The sequence below is a fragment of the Nyctibius grandis genome, chromosome 32, assembly GCF_013368605.1.
Source record: "Nyctibius grandis isolate bNycGra1 chromosome 32, bNycGra1.pri, whole genome shotgun sequence".
Taxonomy (NCBI): Eukaryota; Metazoa; Chordata; class Aves; order Nyctibiiformes; family Nyctibiidae; genus Nyctibius; species Nyctibius grandis.
In genome coordinates this window covers 4,926,099-4,946,194 of record NC_090689.1, presented here as the reverse complement: position 1 = coordinate 4,946,194, position 20,096 = coordinate 4,926,099, and the positions used below count along the sequence as shown (strand labels likewise).

The 20,096-nt window shown below is 50.2% G+C and overlaps 3 protein-coding genes across 6 annotated transcripts in view; 2 read left to right on the top strand and 1 right to left on the bottom strand.

Moving 5' to 3' along the window:
- Positions 1–2,233: 2,233 nt before the first annotated feature.
- Positions 2,234–6,506, bottom strand: CEP19 (centrosomal protein 19). 3 transcript variants are annotated; one of them, XM_068421149.1, is made up of 3 exons: positions 6,375–6,506; positions 3,642–3,840; positions 2,234–3,348 (listed from the first exon to the last, which is right to left on the bottom strand). In XM_068421149.1, the coding sequence occupies exons 2-3, from the start codon at positions 3,769–3,771 to the stop codon at positions 2,987–2,989; spliced, it is 492 nt and encodes a 163-aa protein (XP_068277250.1). In that variant the 5' UTR covers positions 3,772–3,840; positions 6,375–6,506; the 3' UTR covers positions 2,234–2,986. The 3 variants fall into 3 exon arrangements, with proteins under 3 accessions (XP_068277250.1, XP_068277252.1, XP_068277253.1); XM_068421151.1 differs by lacking the exon at positions 6,375–6,506 and adding an exon at positions 4,659–4,864; XM_068421152.1 differs by lacking the exon at positions 6,375–6,506 and adding an exon at positions 4,408–4,502.
- A 272-nt stretch (positions 6,507–6,778) lies between these two features.
- On the top strand, positions 6,779–13,659 carry PIGX (phosphatidylinositol glycan anchor biosynthesis class X). Its single transcript, XM_068421148.1, has 6 exons — positions 6,779–6,855; positions 7,455–7,518; positions 8,733–8,874; positions 10,469–10,682; positions 11,923–12,023; positions 13,105–13,659. Exons 1-6 carry the CDS (start codon positions 6,780–6,782, stop codon positions 13,261–13,263), a joined length of 756 nt encoding a protein of 251 aa, XP_068277249.1. The 5' UTR covers position 6,779; the 3' UTR covers positions 13,264–13,659.
- A 4,139-nt stretch (positions 13,660–17,798) lies between these two features.
- Positions 17,799–20,096, top strand: part of PAK2 (p21 (RAC1) activated kinase 2) — a 46,896-nt gene continuing 44,598 nt past the window's right edge. For both annotated transcript variants that reach the window (XM_068421067.1, XM_068421066.1), the window contains exon 1: positions 17,799–17,961. The gene's annotated coding sequence lies outside the window, so the exon portion shown is untranslated. The remainder of the gene's footprint in view (positions 17,962–20,096) is intronic.

Genomic DNA, 20,096 nt, shown 5'->3' with positions numbered 1-20,096 from the left:
GTTCCTGTGTAACCTGCCCTAGACTGGTACTGCTCTGGCAGGGGGTTGGCCTTGATGATCTCCAGAGGTCCCTTCCAACTCCTCACATTCTATGATTCTATGTGTGCGATTCCTCCATTGCCGCAGCCGCTGCCACTTCTCCTCATGGCGAGGGGGTGTGGGGTGCAGCCGTGGGTGCACACGTAGGTAGGAACCCGGGCGCCTGGCAGTGCCTGGGGCCTGGATAAATCATGGGCGTTGCTGCTCGTATTGAGCCAATGTGGAGGATACTCAACACTCTTCCATCACGGGAGGTGTTAGCAGGTGTGCCCGGGGCCGGGAAAGCCGAGGCTCACCCAGAGCAGGGACCTGCACGGGATGTCAGGGCAACAAGGCGAGCTTCTGCTTTTAGAGTGGTTGACGTCTTTACAAAGCTGCTGTTCATCATCTTTGCGAGGTCACGGAGATCAGGAAGGTCCTCAGTGACTGGAGAAAGGCAAATGTCACACCCATCTTTAGTAGCGGCCAAAAGGACATCCTGGGGAGCAACAGGACTGTCAACCTCGTGTTGGGAAAACCATGGACTGTGCTTTCCTGGAAGAGGGTGGCTGGGGCAGTCAGCGTGGATGAACCAAGGGTAAGTCACGCCTGCCCAACCCGCTTGGCTCCCACCATGAAATGTCTGGATTTGTAGGCAAGGGGAGAGCAGTGGGTGCCATTTACCTCAGCTTCCGCAAGACTTTCACTACTATGTCCCCCAACATTCTTGCATCCAAGTGAGGCTGTCATGGTCTGGATGGGTGGGCAACCAGCTAGGTATAAATCCATTGGATGATCAAGCACAGAGGGTAGCAGTCAGTAGGACGTGCTCTACCAGGAGTCTGGTGAGGAGATACATACGGCAGGGGCCTGATCTGGGATCAGTCTTTGCCCAGGATCTGGAGGATGCCATGGAGCACCTTCATGTCAAGCTCACAGATGAGCCCCAATTAGGAGGACCAGTTGACATGGGGGAGGGCTGGAGGAATGGGCCAGCAGAACCTTACGATCCAGGGATGTGATTACGCCGCCTCAACTCAGTGCTCATTAGACCTCATGTAGACCTCATCCAGTGAGGATGGTTATGCCTGGGGACAGGGTGCGGGCTCTGTCCTCCAAGCCCTGCCAGGACAAAGCCAGGCAGGCTGGGTGTGGAGGAGAGGTCCCCACAGGTCCCTTCTCACCCAAGTGGGAGATCTTTATACGCTGTTATGTTGCAATTTTTGGCTGGAAATGGAGCAAGGCCTGTGCCGGAGATCTACACACCCCTTCCTGGGTGGAAGAGCTGAGTCAGGCTTTATTTTTTTTTAAATTTTTGGCAAATGAGGCCAGTTCCTCTTCTCAACTGAAGACTCCCTTGGACAAACATCAGCCCACTCATCCCCTCCAGTGATGACGAAGTACAGTGGTTTCATTGACACTCGTTTCAGATTTTTCCCAGACCTGGCTCTATCGTTTCAGCGTGTAGGAGGAACGCTCTTCCAAACCCCAGCTTCTGCGCCATGATACGATGTCTTAGTGATAAAATTGACAGGTTTTAATTCTTTTGTGGTTCAAGAAGGAAGATGGGAAATAAATTGGTTTCGGAGGCACTTTACAACTCCTCCTAGTTACCTCAGGCACGAGTTTGTTGAGGCCGCTCACCTCGGGATGAAGGCCCATCCCACTCACAACCCTCACAGGCCACCCAGATTCAGAAAGCCAAAACCTGGGAAGGTTTTGGAGCCACATAATTTTCTAAAGAATCCTAAACTTAGTCTTCTAGTTCTTACAAGAGAGCAGGATTTGGCTAGTACAAACCAGCTGAGGGAGACAGAGGGACTGAAAACTTGAGTGGGATAAGTAAAACACTCGTTTGCAGAGATGAATTTCTCAGTAACCATCAAAACACTACGTGGGGGACCTTCTGCTGTAGCTTTGCTTCTCACACCAGGTTCTCCCCTAGCACTATTGAGAGTGAGCCAGGAACTGTAGCCTGATGAGGGAGGCAGCAGGGGGAAAGGTTTGGCTTTACTCTAAAAGCACGCCCAGCCGTTGGGACCTTCTCCCACACCACTTTTTTTTCGGCTGGTTTAAGCACATTTTCGCAGAACCAAGCACTGAGAAAGCATCAACTCGTAGCACAGGGAAGGAAAACACCTCACTCCATCAGCTTGAAATGATTGTATTTTTAAAAGTCCTTTCAAGACTAACTTACTTTCTAGACATTCTGTTTCTTAAATACAAGGATTTAGATTTGTGTAAGCTGAAGCTGGAGATTTAAGCATCACTCAGGAAACGTGACAGTAATGTTCTCAATGCAATGTTGATTTATCAGAATCACAGAATCAACCAGGTTGGAAGAGACCTCAGGGATCATCGAGTCCAACCATTGCCCTGACACCACCATGCCAACTAGACCATGGCACTAAGTGCCATGTCCAGTCTTTTCTTAAACCCCTCCAGAGATGGTGACTCCACCACCTCCAGAGAGACCACCACTATCCAGACAGACCAGTATATATTTGACATTCCAGTAAGTCATCATAAATAGCTTATGCATACAGTAAAGCTTTGATATTGCTTTCAAGACAAATATTTAACACTTGATTTTCAGATGAAGCTGAACAGGGATCACAGCAAGGCAAGCTGGGGAGGTTTTCAGCCAAAGCTGACTGAAGAGTAAATGAAGGAAAAAGTCAATAATTTAAAATTATTTAGGCACTCATGCCTGGGGAAAGACTAAAAACACCCAATAAGTTCAGCTGCCCAATTTCCATTTCATCAAGTCTGGCTTCTTAAACGAAGTTCACTTAAGCCTGGAATTGCTGGAGCACCTTAGGCCTTGGGTTCTCCGTAGCCAATGCAACGTGCATCCATGGGATGAGGTGAAAACGACGTGGCAGAACCCCTACGCCGACATCATTCTCTCCGTCAGGACCACGAGACTCGTCTCTGAACTGCCCATCCAAGACGTCTTTGTCTGGAGTCAGACGTCTTCACCTGACTCCACGTCCCAGCCGCAGGACTCCAGCTGCTCATCCTGTGGAAATTCAACCTCAATGTCATAGATGAAATCTGGGTCGTCCTTCTTCTTCCTGTTCTTTTCGAAGAGTTCATCCATGATGCTCTTCCTTTTGGCTAGTTCCTCGTCATCTAGTTTGTTCATATCCTCTTCTGGGTCAATGGTCTCCTCCTGCCGAAACTTTTCCAAGCTCTCGGCCAGGCTCTCTCCTCCCAGATGACCTTTCAGCAAACTGTACAGCTTCTGTAGCTGACGCAGTGAGACTCCTTCTAGGTAAGCCTGGTGCTGAGGGTTGTTCTTCAGCTGCTCAGCAGCCAAGCTGCAGTCTAAAGAGAAAGCCACCGTGAAGAATTAGAGCTGCAAGCAAATCTCTTCCCATAAACGGATCCTCTTCTCCCAAACCCTCGCAAGCCAGACCTCCAGACTTAGCAGAGCCACTACTCAGGTTAAGATGTAGCCCTGGGCTCCTCAGGGGAGGCAGGCTAACCCCAAAACCACCCCTCCTTGCACTCCCTGCATGCCGGTGAGAAGCTACACAGCGGTTACTAACAGTGCTGTTACCAACGAGCTCTTCCTCTATGTCTGCAGAGGATGTGGGGAATGCTACAACACACCACACCTGAGGACGTGGAGAAATTCCTGACGGGCATGATGCGCTGGCGAGTCTTATCCTTGTTGTCTTCCGTGTAGATCAGGACAATGGATGGAGGCTGAAAGCGAACGCCGCATTTCTTTGCAACATAAGTCATTCCAGTCCTTGCTGCTGGCTGAAGCGTGGTCAGCTTTACCACGGGTGTCCTCAGCGACGTCAAAGCTCACTGGAAAACGGGGAAAGAAAAAAGGGAAAGAAAGTGTGAGTGTCTGTTAGGGTTGGAGTGATCCAAGTTTAGCAAAAACACGCAGTCAGGGTGTAAGTCTCCTTGATTTCAGTAGAACCTGAACCCCACATGTCCTGTGAGCTGGGTGCCAGGAAGCAGAGTGACTCCCAGCTGCTGGTTTACACCTTTGTCATTCCTCGGGCTTTGAATCGGGATTAGCTATCACACATGAGTTAACGTTTTGGTCTACCAGCTAAGTACTGCACAGGCAAATGGTACCTAGAAGATGTTTCTTAAAATATTATTAATTTTTACAGTGAAAAATGTCATTAAATAGTAAATCATCGTACTAGTTTCTTCACAAACAACTGCGTGTTATATCCATTGCTCTGGAAAGCAAAACTGCTTTTGCAGTTTGGCAAAACCTGCCAAACCCTTTTCTGCTCTGACCACCAGCCTTTTAACTTCGTATCACCTGGTGGTTGGTATGAAAGCTCCAGGTGTGACTTCAGGGAGAACCTGGTTTTTCAGTAAAGATATAACGATATAGTTCTGCTGTAAACTTACCTGAGCATATTTGAAAAACATCTTTTCAAAAAATATTTGAAAAAATCTGCAGAAAAATGCAGCTAAAACGAAAATTTGAACCATCTTGGAACCCCACTGAAAGAGTTTCTACAAAATTCAATCTGAATGTTGCAAGAGATGCAATAAGGACAGAATTCTGTTGCACTTATTTGTCTGTTACTTCCTTTGAAAAGATAGAAATCGATCGATATGGTTCACATTTCCTTTTGGTCTCTGTTTCTGTTACAAACCTGGGGATATCATGTTCCTTATTTCACATGGTAAGGGACAACCTGGCATCCATAATGTTGATGTATGTACACTGGAATTCCCCCCCTTTTTTTCCCCAAGATTTGAAGCAGAGGGGTACCTAGTTTTTGTAAAGCTTTCTTACAGTTTCAGAGCGACCTCAATATAGCAGCATATCTGTAACCGATGCTAGATGGGATAAGCAGAGAGAGGAGCTTCAGAAATGAAAGATGAAAGTGATTAAACTCCTTATTAGGCAACAATGAAAATATGAATTCATTTTAAAGAGAGGAGATGAGGTTTACTCCTTCTCCAACTAAAATACTCCATCAACGAAACTGAAAAGCTGAGGATTTACAAGTGACAAATGGAAATGCTTTTTACACAGCGCAGCGCTACTGGTAGAGCTTAAGCTATAAAACGTTTGTGAAGGTCAAGACTGTCTTAATTAAGATTTGAAAACGCCGAGCTGCTGCGTGTGTACGCGGAGGAAGCGGGAGCTTTTGCCTTAAAATGTGGAGAAAGAGGGTGGGTGGGGAAGAAGCGCTGACTGACTCACTAAACGTACGGCTGGATTTGTACAGGTAACAAGAACGCTCTAGAACTGCAGTTTAAGGACTCCTAAACTCTCAGGTACCAGTCGGTCAGTGACTACGTGAACGAGGTGAGGAAGTTAATCCACAATTATCCTTTTTACTCTTCTCTGAAGCATTTTGTCTTGCAACAGGAGAGGAGGAACGTCAGTCGGGCTGACAGTGACAACTTCTCTTTTTCTGCTATTTGTCCGTACCCAAAACACTCTTGAGAACTCCTCAGCGTCAGCCCTGCCCTTGGCTCTGTCCTCTTGTTGAGAGATTAAATATCAGAGGAGACTTAAAAGATCTAAATCTGCTGCAGATCTTTCTCAGCTTAGCGTGCAACACTGAATATGTGTTATTTTTCTACTGTTTTTAAACAAGTGAAAATATGCCAATCATGAAGGTTATCTCCTTCTCTTACTACTACGACTGCAGTAAGGCAAAGTAAGAAATTATACCCAAAAAATAAACGTATGTCTCCAAAACAAGGAAAACTGCTTTAATCTTCAAAAGCTACTTTGAAGCCGAGTTGAAAAGTCTTCCTTCTTTGTTAAAAACCACACAGGAAAGAGTTCAAATTTGCAGTAAAGTTCTCAGTACTGAAAATTACCTGCAGCTGCTCTACCTTTTGCTTTTAAATAGTTCTATGAGTTAGGGAGAAAAGCAGAAGTCTCTTAAGAGCCACTTTCGCTATCTTAAAATGAGAAATGATGCTTCAAACTGAACTGAAACAGCTTTTTGAAGGGTCACTGGCAATCACAAGGGCCGGCCTCCATCTCTGAAATGGCAAATAAATCCTTAGGTGAGAAAGGCAAACATGAGAAGCCATTTGGATCCACATAAAAGGAGAAAGAGGTTTCGTATCTTCAGGTAATGCAGGTGGAGACCTTCGCTACCAGGCGTGAAAGGCTGGTTTCAGCAGCTCTGAAACACAGGCAGGTGGGGTTTTTTGCCCACCCAACCTCTGTGCAGCAGCAGGGCTGCTTTTCCCGTTAAAAAGCCGCTTTTCTATCGCTTGTTTCCCCCAGACGAGCAAACCCTCAGGGTCGTGCGCGGTCGAGGCCTAAACGTTGGGAGAGAAGGGACGCGGGGCAGGATGGGGGCGGTCCGGCCTTCCCGCCTCTCGCCCCTTCCCCTCACCTCAGGGACCGGGAGGGAAAGCGCTTCCTCGGCGGTGGCCGTAGCCGTGGTGGTGGCCGTGGGCTCCTCCCGGGGCCGAGCGGCGCGGCCCCGGCCTGGCCCGCCGCACCGCGGCCTCCGCCTGCCGGTTGCCATGGCTACTGCCGCGCCGCCGGGCCCTCCCGCCGTAGGACCCCTCGGGGCTGCCCGCGCCAGTGCCTGCGAGACGCGGCAGCGGCTGGCCGGCCGCTGCCGCTGCGGACCCGCGCACTAGGGAGGGGACAGCGGCGAGAATGAAGCACCGGGACAGCGTTTAGCGGTGGGTCCCGCCGGCACCGCGGAGCGAGGGGCGGAGAAGTGCCTCGGGGTCAGGCGGGCGCCGCGGGCAGCCGCACCGGGGCCGAGGCGGTGCGGAGCGGGCCCGCCATGGCGGGCGGCCCGGCGCGGCGGCGGGGCCAGGCGCTGCTCGGCGCCGGGCTGGCCGCGCTCCTCTGCGTCCTCCGTAAGTGCGGGCCCGGCCCGGCCGCGGGGGAGCCGCTCCCCGCAAGCCCGGAGGAGGGAAGCCGGGCCCGCGGGCGGCTCCCTGCTGCGGGAGCCGGGGCTGCGTGAAGGCGGCCGAGCGGCCCCGGGCCTGTGCGGGGGCCCCTCGCTTGGAGCTCGGCCGAGCCGAGGCCGGGGGCGGCGGCGGGTGATGAGAGCCGGGCTGTGTGTCAGCGAGCATCGGTGCGGGGCCCGGCCTCGCAGGTGGCTGCGCTGCGCCCGCCCGTGCCCGCCTGATCCGGGCGTGAGTGCCTGGGCTCCCGCCGTGCTGACACCGGCCGTTTCGGGCCGGGTTGTTCGGGCTTTCGTCTTGCAAATATTTATTTACACCTGCGCGGAACTGTGTGCAGGGCTGGGTTCTGCATTTGGGGAGCACGGCTCGGCCAGTGACCCAAGAAACCTCCTCAGCTGGCAGTTGTAGGGAAATACTGTTTCCCTTCTGCCCCGAGAGGTTTTGCAGATGATGCGTTTGTAGGTGATACGACTTTGTTCGTTCAAGTGTGATAATTACACGTGCTGTTCTGCAAACACCGTTAACTCGTTCATTCTGTGTTACCGTAGATGCGCAGGCCGCTTGTCGGGATGCTGCCGTCACGCAGGAGCTCCTGAAGGAGGGATTTCATAGGTGAGCGGTCGCCCTGACCTGCATCAGAATAACGTGCTGGGGAGTTTTACGTGTGGAGAAGCTTCTAATTAATGCACAGTTGTATCAGCTCGCTGAGCCGCGATCCGTAGACGTGGCTAGGCATGAGGGTTGTCTTAGCACGATCAAGTAACTAACAGTTACAAGCTGTAGTGGAGGAAGAACAGGAGGCCCCTTTCTAAGGTCTGCGTGGAGGCTGTTGGTAGTTCTGAGAAGTTAATAAAGAAGAGAAACTTCATTTCGGTTGTGGATGCGGAGTCAGGGTGAAGTACATCATCCTCACTGGAGAAGGACAGCAGGGCTCGATGGGGAGCTGTGTTCTGAACTTGTTACCCAGAGTACCCAAGAGCTGCACCTCATCTCTGTGCGTTTGGAGTCTGACTCTTGGCGGGGTTTGTGCTCTCTTTTGAACTGCGAGTATAGAATCACAGCCTGGTTTGGGTTGGAAGGGACCTTAAAGCCCATCTAGTTCCAACCCCCTGCCACAGGCACGGACACCTTCCACCAGACCAGGTTGCTCCAAGCCCCATCCAACCTGGCCTTGAACACTGCCAGGGAGGGGGCAGCCACAGCTGCTCTGGGCAACCTGGGCCAGGGTCTCACCACCCTCACACCAAAGAATTTCTTCCTCAGATCTCATGTCAATCTCCCCTCTTTCAGTTTAAAACCATTCCCCCTCGTCCTGTCACTCCACGCCCTTGTCAAAAGTCCCTCTCCTGCTTTCCTGTAGCCCCTTCAGGTACTGGAAGGTGCTAGAAGGTCTCCCCGGAGCCTTCTCTTCTCCAGGCTGAACAGCCCCAGCTCTCTCAGCCTGTCTCCATAGCAGAGGTGCTCCAGCCCTCTGAGCATCTCCGTGGCCTCCTCTGGCCTCGCTCCAACAGCTCCGTGTCCTTCTTGTGTTGGGGGCCCCAGAGCTGGACGCAGCACTGCAGGGGGGTCTCCCGAGAGCGGAGCAGAGGGGCAGGATCCCCTCCCTCGCCCTGCTGGCCACGCTGCTGGGGATGCAGCCCAGGACACGGTTGGCTTTCTGGGCTGCCAGCGCACGTTGCCGGCTCATGGTGAGCTTCTCATCACCCATCACCCCCACATCCTTCTCCTCAGGGCTGCTCTCAACCCATTCTCCGCCCAGCCTGTGTTTGTGCTTGGCATTGCCTTGACCCACGTATAAATGTTTTGTTTCTGTTGCTTGTTTGAAGGGACCTTCTGGTGAAGGTAGAACTTGGTGTAGTGGGGGAGGATGCAGGAGGATGCACAGTGGCAGCTAGAACTCATCTTCCACCAGGAATCTACGTGGATCCCTACGAGCTGGCGTCGCTGCAGCAGCACAACTTAACCAAGGTAACAACCCCAAAGCTGAGACGTCTGGCAGTTACTCGGACAAGTATGCTCAGGAAGTTGTAATCTCTGGTCGTTATCTGGCTTGTTGAACCAAGGGGATTAATTCCTTTTCCCAGAAGGAGATGCCACGCAGTATCACCTTCGTGACATCTCATCGTATCTCTCGGCTTGATCAGCATCGCCCAGCGCAGGGCGTTTTGCGTCCTGTGCTGCTGATATTTCTGCACGTAGGTGTGCGTACCTGGGAGCCACTGCTGCTGCGCTCAGCCCCAGAGGAGCAGCTCTGGTAAAAGCTGTTCAGGTTGAGAAGACGGAAGGTTCATCACCGCAAAAGAGGTTGTGGGGGGCTCTGAGTAGCGTCCTGCGCATTCGGAGCGAATAGCTTCACAGCTTTGTTTTCCTCACAGCTTTCTGTGTTGCTTTCCAGTCTTTGCTTCGCATTTTGGGTAGAGGGATGTGCTTTAAGGTCATCTCCTTCGGCGCTTAATTCAGTTAAAATGTACAGATGCAAAGACTCTGGGCAAGCTGGGGTGCTCACAAGTGCTGGTATGGCCTCCCTCATACATCGTTAAGCTAATGCCTCTTAGGCTGGGCTGTAGGCATGGCTGCACTGTAAACTTGTCATACGTAAGAATGACTCATTGGAGAGGGACTGGAAAAGTTCTTTTGGAACAGCTTAAGGACAGAATTTCCAGCGTGATCTTCCTGACCACAAAATTGGGCCGTGTTAGACAATCAGTCAGTTGGGGGTGCTGATCGACAGCTGGCTAAACGTGAGCCAGCAGTGTGCCCAGGTGGCCAAGAAGGCCAATGGCATCCTGGCCTCTATTAAGAACAGTGTAGCCAGCCGGTCTGGGGAAGTGATCGTCCCTCTGTGCTCGGCACTGGTGAGGCCGCACCTTGAATCCTGTGTCCAGTTCTGGGCCCCGCACTTCAAGAGAGATGTTGAGGTGTTGGAGCGAGTCCAGAGGAGGGCGACCAAGCTGGTGAAGGGTCTGGAGGGTCTGACCTACGAGGGACGGCTGAGGGAGCTGGGGGTGTTTAGCCTGGAGAAGAGGAGGCTCAGAGGTGACCTTAGTGCAGTCTACAACTACCTGAAGGGAGGTTGTAGCGCAGTGGGAGTTGGCCTCTTCTCCCAGGCAACTAGCGATAGGACAAGAGGACACAGCCTCAAGCTTGGCCAGGGGAGGGTCAGGTTGGACATTAGGAAGCATTTCTTCTCAGCAAGGGTCATTAGCCATTGGAAGGGGCTGCCCAGGGAGGTGGTGGAGTCACCATCTCTGGAGGGGTTTAAGAAAAGCCTGGACATGGCACTTAGTGCCCTGGTCTAGTTGCCATGGTGGTGTCAGGGCAACGGTTGGACTCGATGATCCCAGAGGGCTCTTCCAACCTCATTGATTCTGTGATTCTGTGATTCTGTAATAGAATGAGGGAAATAGTTTTCCCTCCGATGCTGCAGTCGGTTACCACAGCAGACAGTAGCCTCTTAAATCCCAGAATCACGCGCAAAAAGTTCATACATTTTCTTTTTCCTGCGTCCCTCCCTCGTGTCAATTCTAATCGCAACCACGTCTCTACCTTTCTCCACTCGCAGGCAGTGTTAATTCCTGATGTCATCGACGTGGAGGCTCCTGAGTACTTAGCCACAGATCTTCTTGTTCTCCTGTACATGGAACCCGACCCTCGGTGCTCTCGCTGTTTTAGAGCCGCCTTGCCCGTGCATGGGCGGTACCACCGGCCGGCAGAAGACAGTCAGGAAGCATCAGTTGTTCTGAAGAGCCCAGAAGTACTGGTGTGCTGCTGTGACAGTGAGACTCTCGTTACATGCTCTTTTGGGGAGAGAGGAATAACTGTGGGCAATCCAGAGCTTGGAATCTGGTTCTGTATTTGTCTTCCGGAGATGGAGCTCTCAGCAGTCATGTGAGCACGAGGGGAAGATAGTGGCCCTGATAAAGACCACGTTGTCTTCCTCTTTGAATGCTGCTGCTGCCTGACCAAAGGCAGATTAATTGTCAACAGACTTCTTGCTGCAGTTGTACCCTTGTCCTGAAAGCATCAGCAGTTGGTCTGTTTGTCACAGTCCCTGCAGGCCCCGGCTTGTTCCAGGTCAGCTGCTCAGACTGCGTTCTCACAGTGTTTCCCTTGGCAGCCGAAGCCTTGCATGGCATATTTAATATTTACTGCCAGGTATTTAGAGTAATCAAAGTATTCTGGTGGTTTCTAACACTCCCTTCCTGCATTCCCTATACATAAGGGAGGAATGGAGAAAACTCTGTGCCCAAAGGTTAGGATGGTTGGAGTCTCAGACTCCTGTGAAACAGGAACCTGATATCCACTGACACTGAATGTTTTAAGTTATATGAACAAGGAAATCCTCCATTTTTGCTACAAATTGTATTTCCTTTCACAAAATTATTCTTGCTAGCTGCCAAGTCCAATGTGCTAATGATTCTCAGCTCCTTTATTTTCACTTGCATATTACCTGAGCGATGATTTTCTGGGATACACTTGGGGCAGGGAAGACTGCCTGGTCAATTAAAAACGGGGCATGAAATCTTCCCATTTTTCTGCCACATTTACTACTTCTGAGCAGGAAAACATTTATTATTAATACGAAAGCATTTGAAGTATTGGAGGGGAGTTCTTGCATGTGCCAACAAGAGGCCAACAAGGAGGAATGGAAGAATGAGTTCTGTGTTTTGGGGGAAGAGAAATTATAACTATACGGCTAAAGCTGAGGGGTCTAGAGGGCAGTGATGAATTCTTTGCCCTGTTAAGGACTAACGGGCCAAGATACCACATGGGTGAGAGTCTTCCTTGGGTACCTACTCTATTAGGAGGGGAAGAGTTGCAGAGTTCACAAAAAGGACTGCCTGGCGCTGCTTTGATGGTGCAGGTTAGCTGGCACGTTTCTGTCAGTGCTGTTTCAGCTGTTGGCTTTCAGGGAGTAGATTCTTGTGGAGGAAAGAGACTTCATTTGTAAAAGTGTTGCAGGCCGTATTGCTTCATCCAGCCTGGATCCTACTGATGCATTAACATCTTCTGTAGATCGCCTGTCAACAGAGTGCTGGAAGCCTGCTGAAGTGGAAGCTCCTTGTTCAGGCAGAAACGCCGGCCCCTGTCAGTGGTACAGCATCACGCACAGACCCGTGAGTTCTTATTTCTGGTGGGAATTCTTGGTTCCTGTTTAACAATTGCTGCCTTTTTTTCTGTGATTAGAAACTTCCGTAGCACAGGAACTCATCGGTAAAAGACTAGTTGTGTGATTCCCCCTTAGGGAGGCTTCCTTCTTCCTTTCTGACTGGCTTTTAGTGGGTGTCCTCCTGCCCTTCGGATGTGCTTGTAGCCACGCTGTGCTCTTCTAGTCATTTGTGGTGGCTGCTCTCCTCACTTTTTTTTTTTTAATGGTTTACTTGGAATTTGAGGATATAATTGACAGTGGTCAAATTAAGAAAGGTCTTTGCAAAATAGGTGCTTCAGAGGAGTAGCAAAGTAGAAAACTATTTTATGATCTAACTAAAGGAGGGGTAAACCCCCAAAGATTGCAGTGATAACATCTTAAAAAAAGGGCACTTGTGTTTATTACGTTGTTATCTGATGGCTAAGTCTATAGGAAAAGGTGAAGTTTCCGTATTCTGTGTTCAAAACCAAGGAAAGTTGGATCTTTAGTGTGGTCAACAACTGCCTTTGATACTCAGAAGTAGCATAGAGATTCAGAAATAAGACTGATTTGTCTTACAACAAATCTGTTGGTTTTGTAACACACGCCTTCCTATATTTAAGATACCTGCAGACATCTGGGATATCTGCAGCTCTTGTCCAAAAACGTTTTGGAGCATCCTGCATCACAGAGAAACCAAATAGTCGTTTGCCTTGGAGAAAACTGATTTCTCAGTGACCTGTGAAATGCTCATTCCACAAGCTTCTCTCTTCCACGCTGTTTTACGTACACACCCTCAATGGCAAGCCTGTTGTAGGAACAAAGAAGCAGAGGATAGAAATTTAATATGGCAGCAGATAAATTTATTGAGTTTCGTACTGCCAGAGCGGCTGGAGCTCTTTCTGTAAATTGAAAGGTGATGTCCCATCTCAGTTTTGATTTTGTATCCCAGAAGGAGCCTTAGCAAAGGGCTAATTAAATACTGGTCTCATCGCTTAATCCTCTTTAAGTTGCAGTCAAGAAGAAATAGCTTGTTAAATGCTTGTAATCCATTTATTTTTTCTTTGTAGGCCTATGAGGAATCGATTCTGCAGGTTCCAGTGGGGCTCAGGCATCATAGTTCCTTAGTGTGTGTCGTGACTCTCCTCACCACGGTGCTCTGTTCCAGTCTGATTCTTGCAGCCGTATGCAAATACGGACACTTCTCCCCGGTGACCTGCTCGGAATAAAGAAATACAGAATGACTGACCTCACTGAGCATCACATCAGCTTCCTCAAAGAATCCTACTCCACTGTTATTTATATCTTGCTGATGTGGGAGGGTCCCACAGTGGGTAATAGATCCCTTGGCCTAATTCTTACAAACACCTTTCACACAAGACAAGACTGTTTCAGTGCGTTGGCAATAGACGAAGCAGATGGAGGGGAGGAACAGCGCTGCAAAAAGCTGGAAGGACTGCCACAGTCTTGGTTCCAATTCCCTCCCCCCGGCCCAGAGCCTGCTTTGACTAGTGCTGCCTCTTGTGGAGGGGGTTGTATTGCTTGAATTTAAACCAACGAACTCAGGGATTGCTTATTAAAGGTATGAAAAACAGTATCTAGTCATTAAAGTTTCTGAATTTTAAGCTGCTTGTCCAGATGGGTTATGTGTGAATTTGTGAGGAGATGTTCTGTGCTTACCTGGGACAGGAGAAGGCTTAAGTAATCTCTCCCAATAACTGGGATTAGCTGCTCTTGGTCAAATTAGAGTTGAAAGAGTTTAGAAAATTTGAAAGAAATTTCTCCCTATAGCAGAAGCTGAAAGAATAACCCTTGGAAGGTGAAAGCTGGTGAAAGGAAGCAAATATTTAGAAGATGGGCATTCAGCCATCAGAACAGTTGATAAATACAAGGAAATGGGAGAGGAAATTGCTTAATGGCAAACCCGAGTTGCTCTGGATTGACAGAAGAGCTGTTTCTAATTGTCAGTAGGTGGCATTGTGAGCTTACGGTAACTCCTGGGGACGGGTGGTGGAGAAAATAGATTTTATTCCCTATAAGCTGAGAGTAAGTTAGTAAAAGCAGGTGATTTTGGGGAGTGCGTGAGAGGGATGACTGAAAATTCTGGTTTTCAAATCCTGACGTGCTTTTGAGGGCTCTGTGTGCCGCCGAGACTCCTCATCAGCAGAATCGGCCTTTCATCGCGGTCCAGCTGTAGCTTCAGGATCCCTCGGGCATCTTCCTGCTTCTGCTGGCATTCAATAGAGAGCTCGTCTTGTGACTTCGCCCACGACAGGTTGGCGAGTGCTCTGACACTGGGCTCTTGTTCTCCCTCGACTGCGATGAATGATGATGGCTGCGCCAGTGCTTCATCCACTACCTCAGAGGAGTCACGCACTGCATCTGCCTGGGGGAAGGGAGAAATGAAAGAGAACGATTGCAGAGAGATTTGGCGGCCTGTTTAACCGCAGCAGGGCTGGGGACCAGCTTTGTAACGCTTGTCTCCGAGTGGGATTTTTAATTCCCAGAGCTGAGTTTGTTCTTGTTCTCGCTGTCTCATGCAGGTAAGGAATTCTGTGTTGCAGTCTGACCCTTGGCATCCAACATCCCCAGACTGCCACTGAGCTCTGGCAGGTCTTTATCGCCTGAAAACTCAACAGTTTTATTTAACATCAGATAATACTGGTTGAATTCCTTAGCTAAAACAAGCTGCCTGATATCATAGCCTAGTGAAAGGAAACGGTGATGTCCTTGTGACAAATGAGGAAAAATACTGCAAGTGACAAAACATATGAGTGGATGATTTGGAAATCTCTGCAAGTGAGGATGTGAGAATGGAAACCCACGTTAGTGGTAAGATGCTGTAGGAGAAACTGAGGCAGGAGGGGCTTGAATGACAGGGGCTTAGCACTGCCAGTGCTAACCAAATAGTTGACTTCAGGACAGTTTCAGTGTGCACTAATCAGTTTGGCTGGCATGTGGCTCATGAAGCGTGTCTAAAATTCACCAAGATAAGCTTTTCAGCTGAACTTGAGTAATACTGATTCTGATTAATGTAAAATACGAGGGAAATGGCAGAACTTCTCAGTGGATGTTTTTTGTTATGGCAAATAGCAAATACTTGCTGCTTATAAATCCATGGCATTTGTATATGACTAGATTAGACAAGTTTTTCTTTAAAAGCTGGAAATAAGTCTAATAATTTTAAGTGCCAGACACAGGAGGATGCGGGTGCCAGCCCTACAGGGATCCCGGGCAGATGCGGAGGATGAGCCATCGTAAGGCAGTCGTTTCCCTGTGGAAAAATTCTGGCAGCTTGGGAGACAAGACATGAGGTGGCTCTGAGTTCTTAGCAGGTATCAGACACAAACATATCCATCGTTAACGTGTGTAAGGATGGAATTAGAGCAAAGAAAGAAAAGGGGGGTGGCAGCGGTGTTAAAGGCCGTGTTAGGAGTTAAGACTCTCTGAATCTCAAATGAATGGGTATAACAAAAAAAAAAACACAACAAAAAAACCCTCCTAGTTAAAAAGATGTGCCTGGGGAAGGAGACAGAAGAACAGGAGGCGGGTAAGATTCTGAAAACGGTTTGGAGCAGGAGCTGAGTGGGTTTAGGGGTACAAGGCTGAAGCAGCAAGGAGAAGTCAGGTCACCTTATAAGGAATGAAAGTAGAGCTCAGGGAAGTGTGAGGTTCAGTGGTACTGTGGTTTCTCGAGAGGTGTGTGCAGAGATGAATTAGCAAAAGCTCGATCCTGGGAGGATCAAATACGGAGTTGAGTCAGAGTGAGGAAGTAACAGGGCAATATGCAAAGAGAAGCGAAGACGATGGCCTTGCCCGCAGTAGGAAGTAGACCAGAGCAGCCTCCAGCAGCCACAGCGGGGTCCCTCTGGAGTACTGTTCCTGGAAGAACGGGGCTGAAATAAGGCAGGTGTGTAGGGGGAAGTTTTCTGTGACCATTGGCTCTGCAGTAATTCAGTGGAGAGTAAGAGAGAAGATAGCCAGCAAGCGTTGGCTGAAAGCAACAGGAGCTGGAAAGTCTCATTTGCACTCTGTGCCTGGACCTGCACGGAGGTTTGGGGCCGTAGCGGCAGCCTGCTACTTTTCCCCAAGGCCTTTATGAAGAGGAGCTGCCTGATGCATGTCCTTCTCCTTCCTAAGGAAAAATCAGATGTTGCTTCAAGCCTGGACTGACAGAGGAGGTGAGGTCCAAGCTGCAGGGCAGGTAGATGTTTGGGGAAGTCATCTGGAAGATTAAACGTATTGCAGGAATTTGTGGGGAGAAGCCTTGAGGGCACGGATGCTGCTTTCTCAGCTGTGTTACTACCACATCTCTTGGAACCTGGGCATCTAAGGAGTGGCCTAGGTCACTGAGAGTAGGAAGTGGCAACGTGGAAAGCTGCTCTGTGTCCAGCTGCTGTAGCGAAGGTGTGATGCTTTCACCCGTAATGCTGAACCCTGAGCCGCGTGGACTTCTGGACCTGAGAAATTGGTGGGAGAAGGGTTAATTTGTTGCCAGCTGTATTGATACAAAAATGAGCCCCTTCCAGTACCTTCAGAGCAAGAGGAACCTTGATGCTCTTGGGCACCCTTCCCAACCTCCTGGTCACGGAGCGGTCTGGCTGCCACCACCCCAGTCTGTTGGTTTAAATTCAAGAAATAAAAACTCCTCCACAAGAGGCAGGGTTCAGACCCTAACAGTCATGAAAAAAGCTAACCCTCCAACACTTGCTTGGAATTGGAGTGAGAAACATGGGACAGTCTGAAAAAATATTGATGTTTTGCAATTACTAGTAGGCATCAAGAAGCTCCAAAAGGCAGAATAAATTAACACGGTGATTTTAAATACAGAGCCCATAACAAGGAGACAAAACATTCCTTCTTAGTCATGCACACAACATCTGGACGAAGTGCGGGTGGAAGAGATCGTTCACATCTTTACCACATAATGTGCACAAAGTCCTGAATCTTTTGTCATAGAATCACAGAATCACAGACTGGTTTGGGTTGGAAGGGACCTTAAAGCCCATCTAGTTCCAACCCCCTGCCACGGGCAGGGACACCTTCCACCAGCCCAGGTTGCTCCAAGCCCCATCCAACCTGGCCTTGAACACTGCCAGGGAGGGGGCAGCCACAGCTTCTCTGGGCAACCTGGGCCAGGGTCTCACCACCTCACACCAAAGAATTTCTTCCTCAGATCTCATCTCAATCTCCCCTCTTTCAGTTTCAAACCGTTCCCCCTCGTCCTGTCACTCCAAGCCCTTGTAAAAAGCCCCTCTCCAGCTTTCCTGTAGCCCCTTCAGGCACTGGAAGGTGCTAGAAGGTCTCCCTGGAGCCTTCTCTTCTCCAGGCTGAACAGCCCCAGCTCTCTCAGCCTGTCTCCAGAGCAGAGGGGCTCCAGCCCTCTGAGCATCTCCGTGGCCTCCTCTGGACTCGCTCCAACAGCTCCGTGTCCTTCTTGTGTTGGGGGCCCCAGAGCTGGACGCAGCACTGCAGGGGGGGTCTCAGGAGAGCGGAGCAGAGGGGCAGAATCCCCTCCCTCGCCCTGCTGGCCCCCCTATCCAGCTGCAAGGGCAAAAGCCCACCGCCCTAGAAAAAAAAATGGTTTTTATATATATAAATATTTATTAAAAATATATGTATGAAGCTGAGCTGCGGTGACCGAGGAGGGGGGGCGCAGGCCCCGCGCAGCGCCGGGCCCGTCTCCGCTCAGGTGGGCGAAGCGCGGCCCGCGCCTCCCATGATGCCCCGCGCCGCGCGGTGCCCGCCGGGAGCTGTAGTCGCGTGGGCGGCGCCCCGCCCCCGCCCGCCCTCGCGGGCTGTGGCCACGCGCGGCGGTTCCGCTTCCCCCCTCCGGCTCCTGCCGCCGCCGCCGCCATCGCAAGAGGCACCGTGTCCCGCTCAACTCCCTCCGGCCCCCGGAGGCTGCAGGCGGCCGCCTCAGCCCGGTGAGTCCGCTCCCACCTGCCGCTCGCGCCTTTCCCGTCCTTTGTGGAGCCCGCCGGGCCTGTGGCGGGCGCGGCGAGCTCGGGGCGGCGGCGGCTCCCCCGGAGGGAGCTTCCGGCGGCGCGGGCCCGCTGTCCCCGCGGCGGCAGGCACCGAGGGCTGCCGGGCCCACGGCCCTTCGCCTCGTCCGGCTTCGGGAGGGCGGCGGTGCGGGAGCGGAGCTCGGGAGCGGAGCTCGGCCCCGGCTTCCTGCGGGCCTCGCTGGGCCCCGCCTCGGCCCCCCGCCCCTGGGAGCCCCCCCCCCGAAGGGACATCGCCGCCCTGGGTGTCTCTTAATTCTTAGGAAATTGGTTAAAACCTCGTTAATCTCCGAGGGAAAACATGGGGGTGGATATTGCTGTTATAAATCCTGACAGAAAAAAATCTGTTTTAATAGAGATACGGAGCGCAGAGCCGTTCCCGGCCCAGGCAGCGGGGGCAGGCGGCACAGGTATTACTGCAGGTGGTTAATTTTCTTCACCAAAAGGGTTGTCAAGCACTGGCACAGGCTGCCCAGGGCAGTGGTGGAGTCCCCATCCCTGGAGGGATTTAAAAGCCGTGTAGATGTGGTGCTGAGGGACAGGGGTTAGTGGTGGCCTTGGCAGTGCTGGGGTAACGGTTGGACTCGATGATCTTAAAGGTCCTTCCCAACCCAAACGATTCTGTGATTCTATCCATTTGTCGTCTTTGCAGCCGCTGTGATACCTGGGTTGCCATTAGCCTGTGTCTTTCCGTGCCAGTTAAAAACTGTTGCTCTTTGTGCACCTCACCTGCTTGTTTTTTCTCCTCCCTGTGTTTTCTGTTTTACGTTTGCTACAGCTTTTTGTATTTATTCTGTTAAAGCTACGCAGGACGATTTAGTTTAGTGGTAAGCTGTTCGGGGAGCAGGGAGGATAAAGTCGGTTTTAGCCTGGTACTTGTGAGCTACTGCACAAAGGTTTGTTTGGGAGCAGAGGGTTCCTCGGCTGGCTTTGAAGGAGCAATGTTGCACTTTGCCTGTAGCCAAAATAAACCGGCTCATGTGCTGCTTTGTGGTGAGTGAAGACAGTTGAGACATTGCAGCATTTTAATAATCATTATTTTGGAGGTCTTGCAATAATAGCAGTTAGATGCAATTCAAACATGGTGCATTGTGGGGTTTTTATCTTCTTATTTCTGTCTTTCTCTGATTTTGTCTTTTTTTTTTTTGGTGCTTTTTATGCTTGAAAAAGTGGGGCAACTCTTGTGAAAGTCTAGATCTCCTTTACAGCATGGAGCGTCCTCCCGGTGTGAACCCTGGAGTGGTACCTCCCTAAAAAACCAGGGACTAGCTACTTCGTGATTCAATTGCTTCATTTAGGAGATGGAGGTAACTTAACTCAGAGAGATATTGTGGAGGCAGGTTAAGAAATATCCGTGTGTAATCAAATGAGCTGTTCCAGTTTTATGTTACCAGAGAACTGACGAATTAGTCACTTCAGTATTACAGACTAAGACTGAAATAGAAGTAATGTGGAAATGTAGAAATGTGTTACGAGGTTTTGAGTAGAATCTTTAAGATAACAGGAGCACTTTAAAAAAAAAGTCACTGAGTAATGTTTTAGAGGAAGGAAAAGCCTTACTCTAAAGTTCACTGGTTGGATATTTCAGTTCTTGAGACCAGAACAAAAATGCTTGAGAAAGGATAACTCAGATCTTCTGTGTTGTCTAAGTTGTATGTGGAATTGGACTCAGTTTTGCACTGACGTAGTTGTTAAAACAAAAATGTTGGGCTATTAAATAGGGAATAATGCCTCTGTCTAGATGTCTTGCGCTTTTTAACACGGTGCACCGTGTGTCGGTGCATCTGAGGCCTGTTGCTCCCTGAGCTGCTGTGTGGCAGCTTGGCAGAGGCTGGGATGAAATTCGTACCGAGTGATGACTTGGATGTTTGGCCAACTGGGGGAGTTTCTTTCTGGAGGCACCTGCTTGTGCTCCCTCTCTGGGAGGGATGCTGGAGGGGATGGGTGAATGCTTTGACCATGTATGGCAGGTCAAATCTTGTTTATTTTAAAATGTATCCTTTTAAAAACTCGTGTGTGCTTGCGTTGTTTAAAGCAGCCTTTTGGTTATGTTTAAA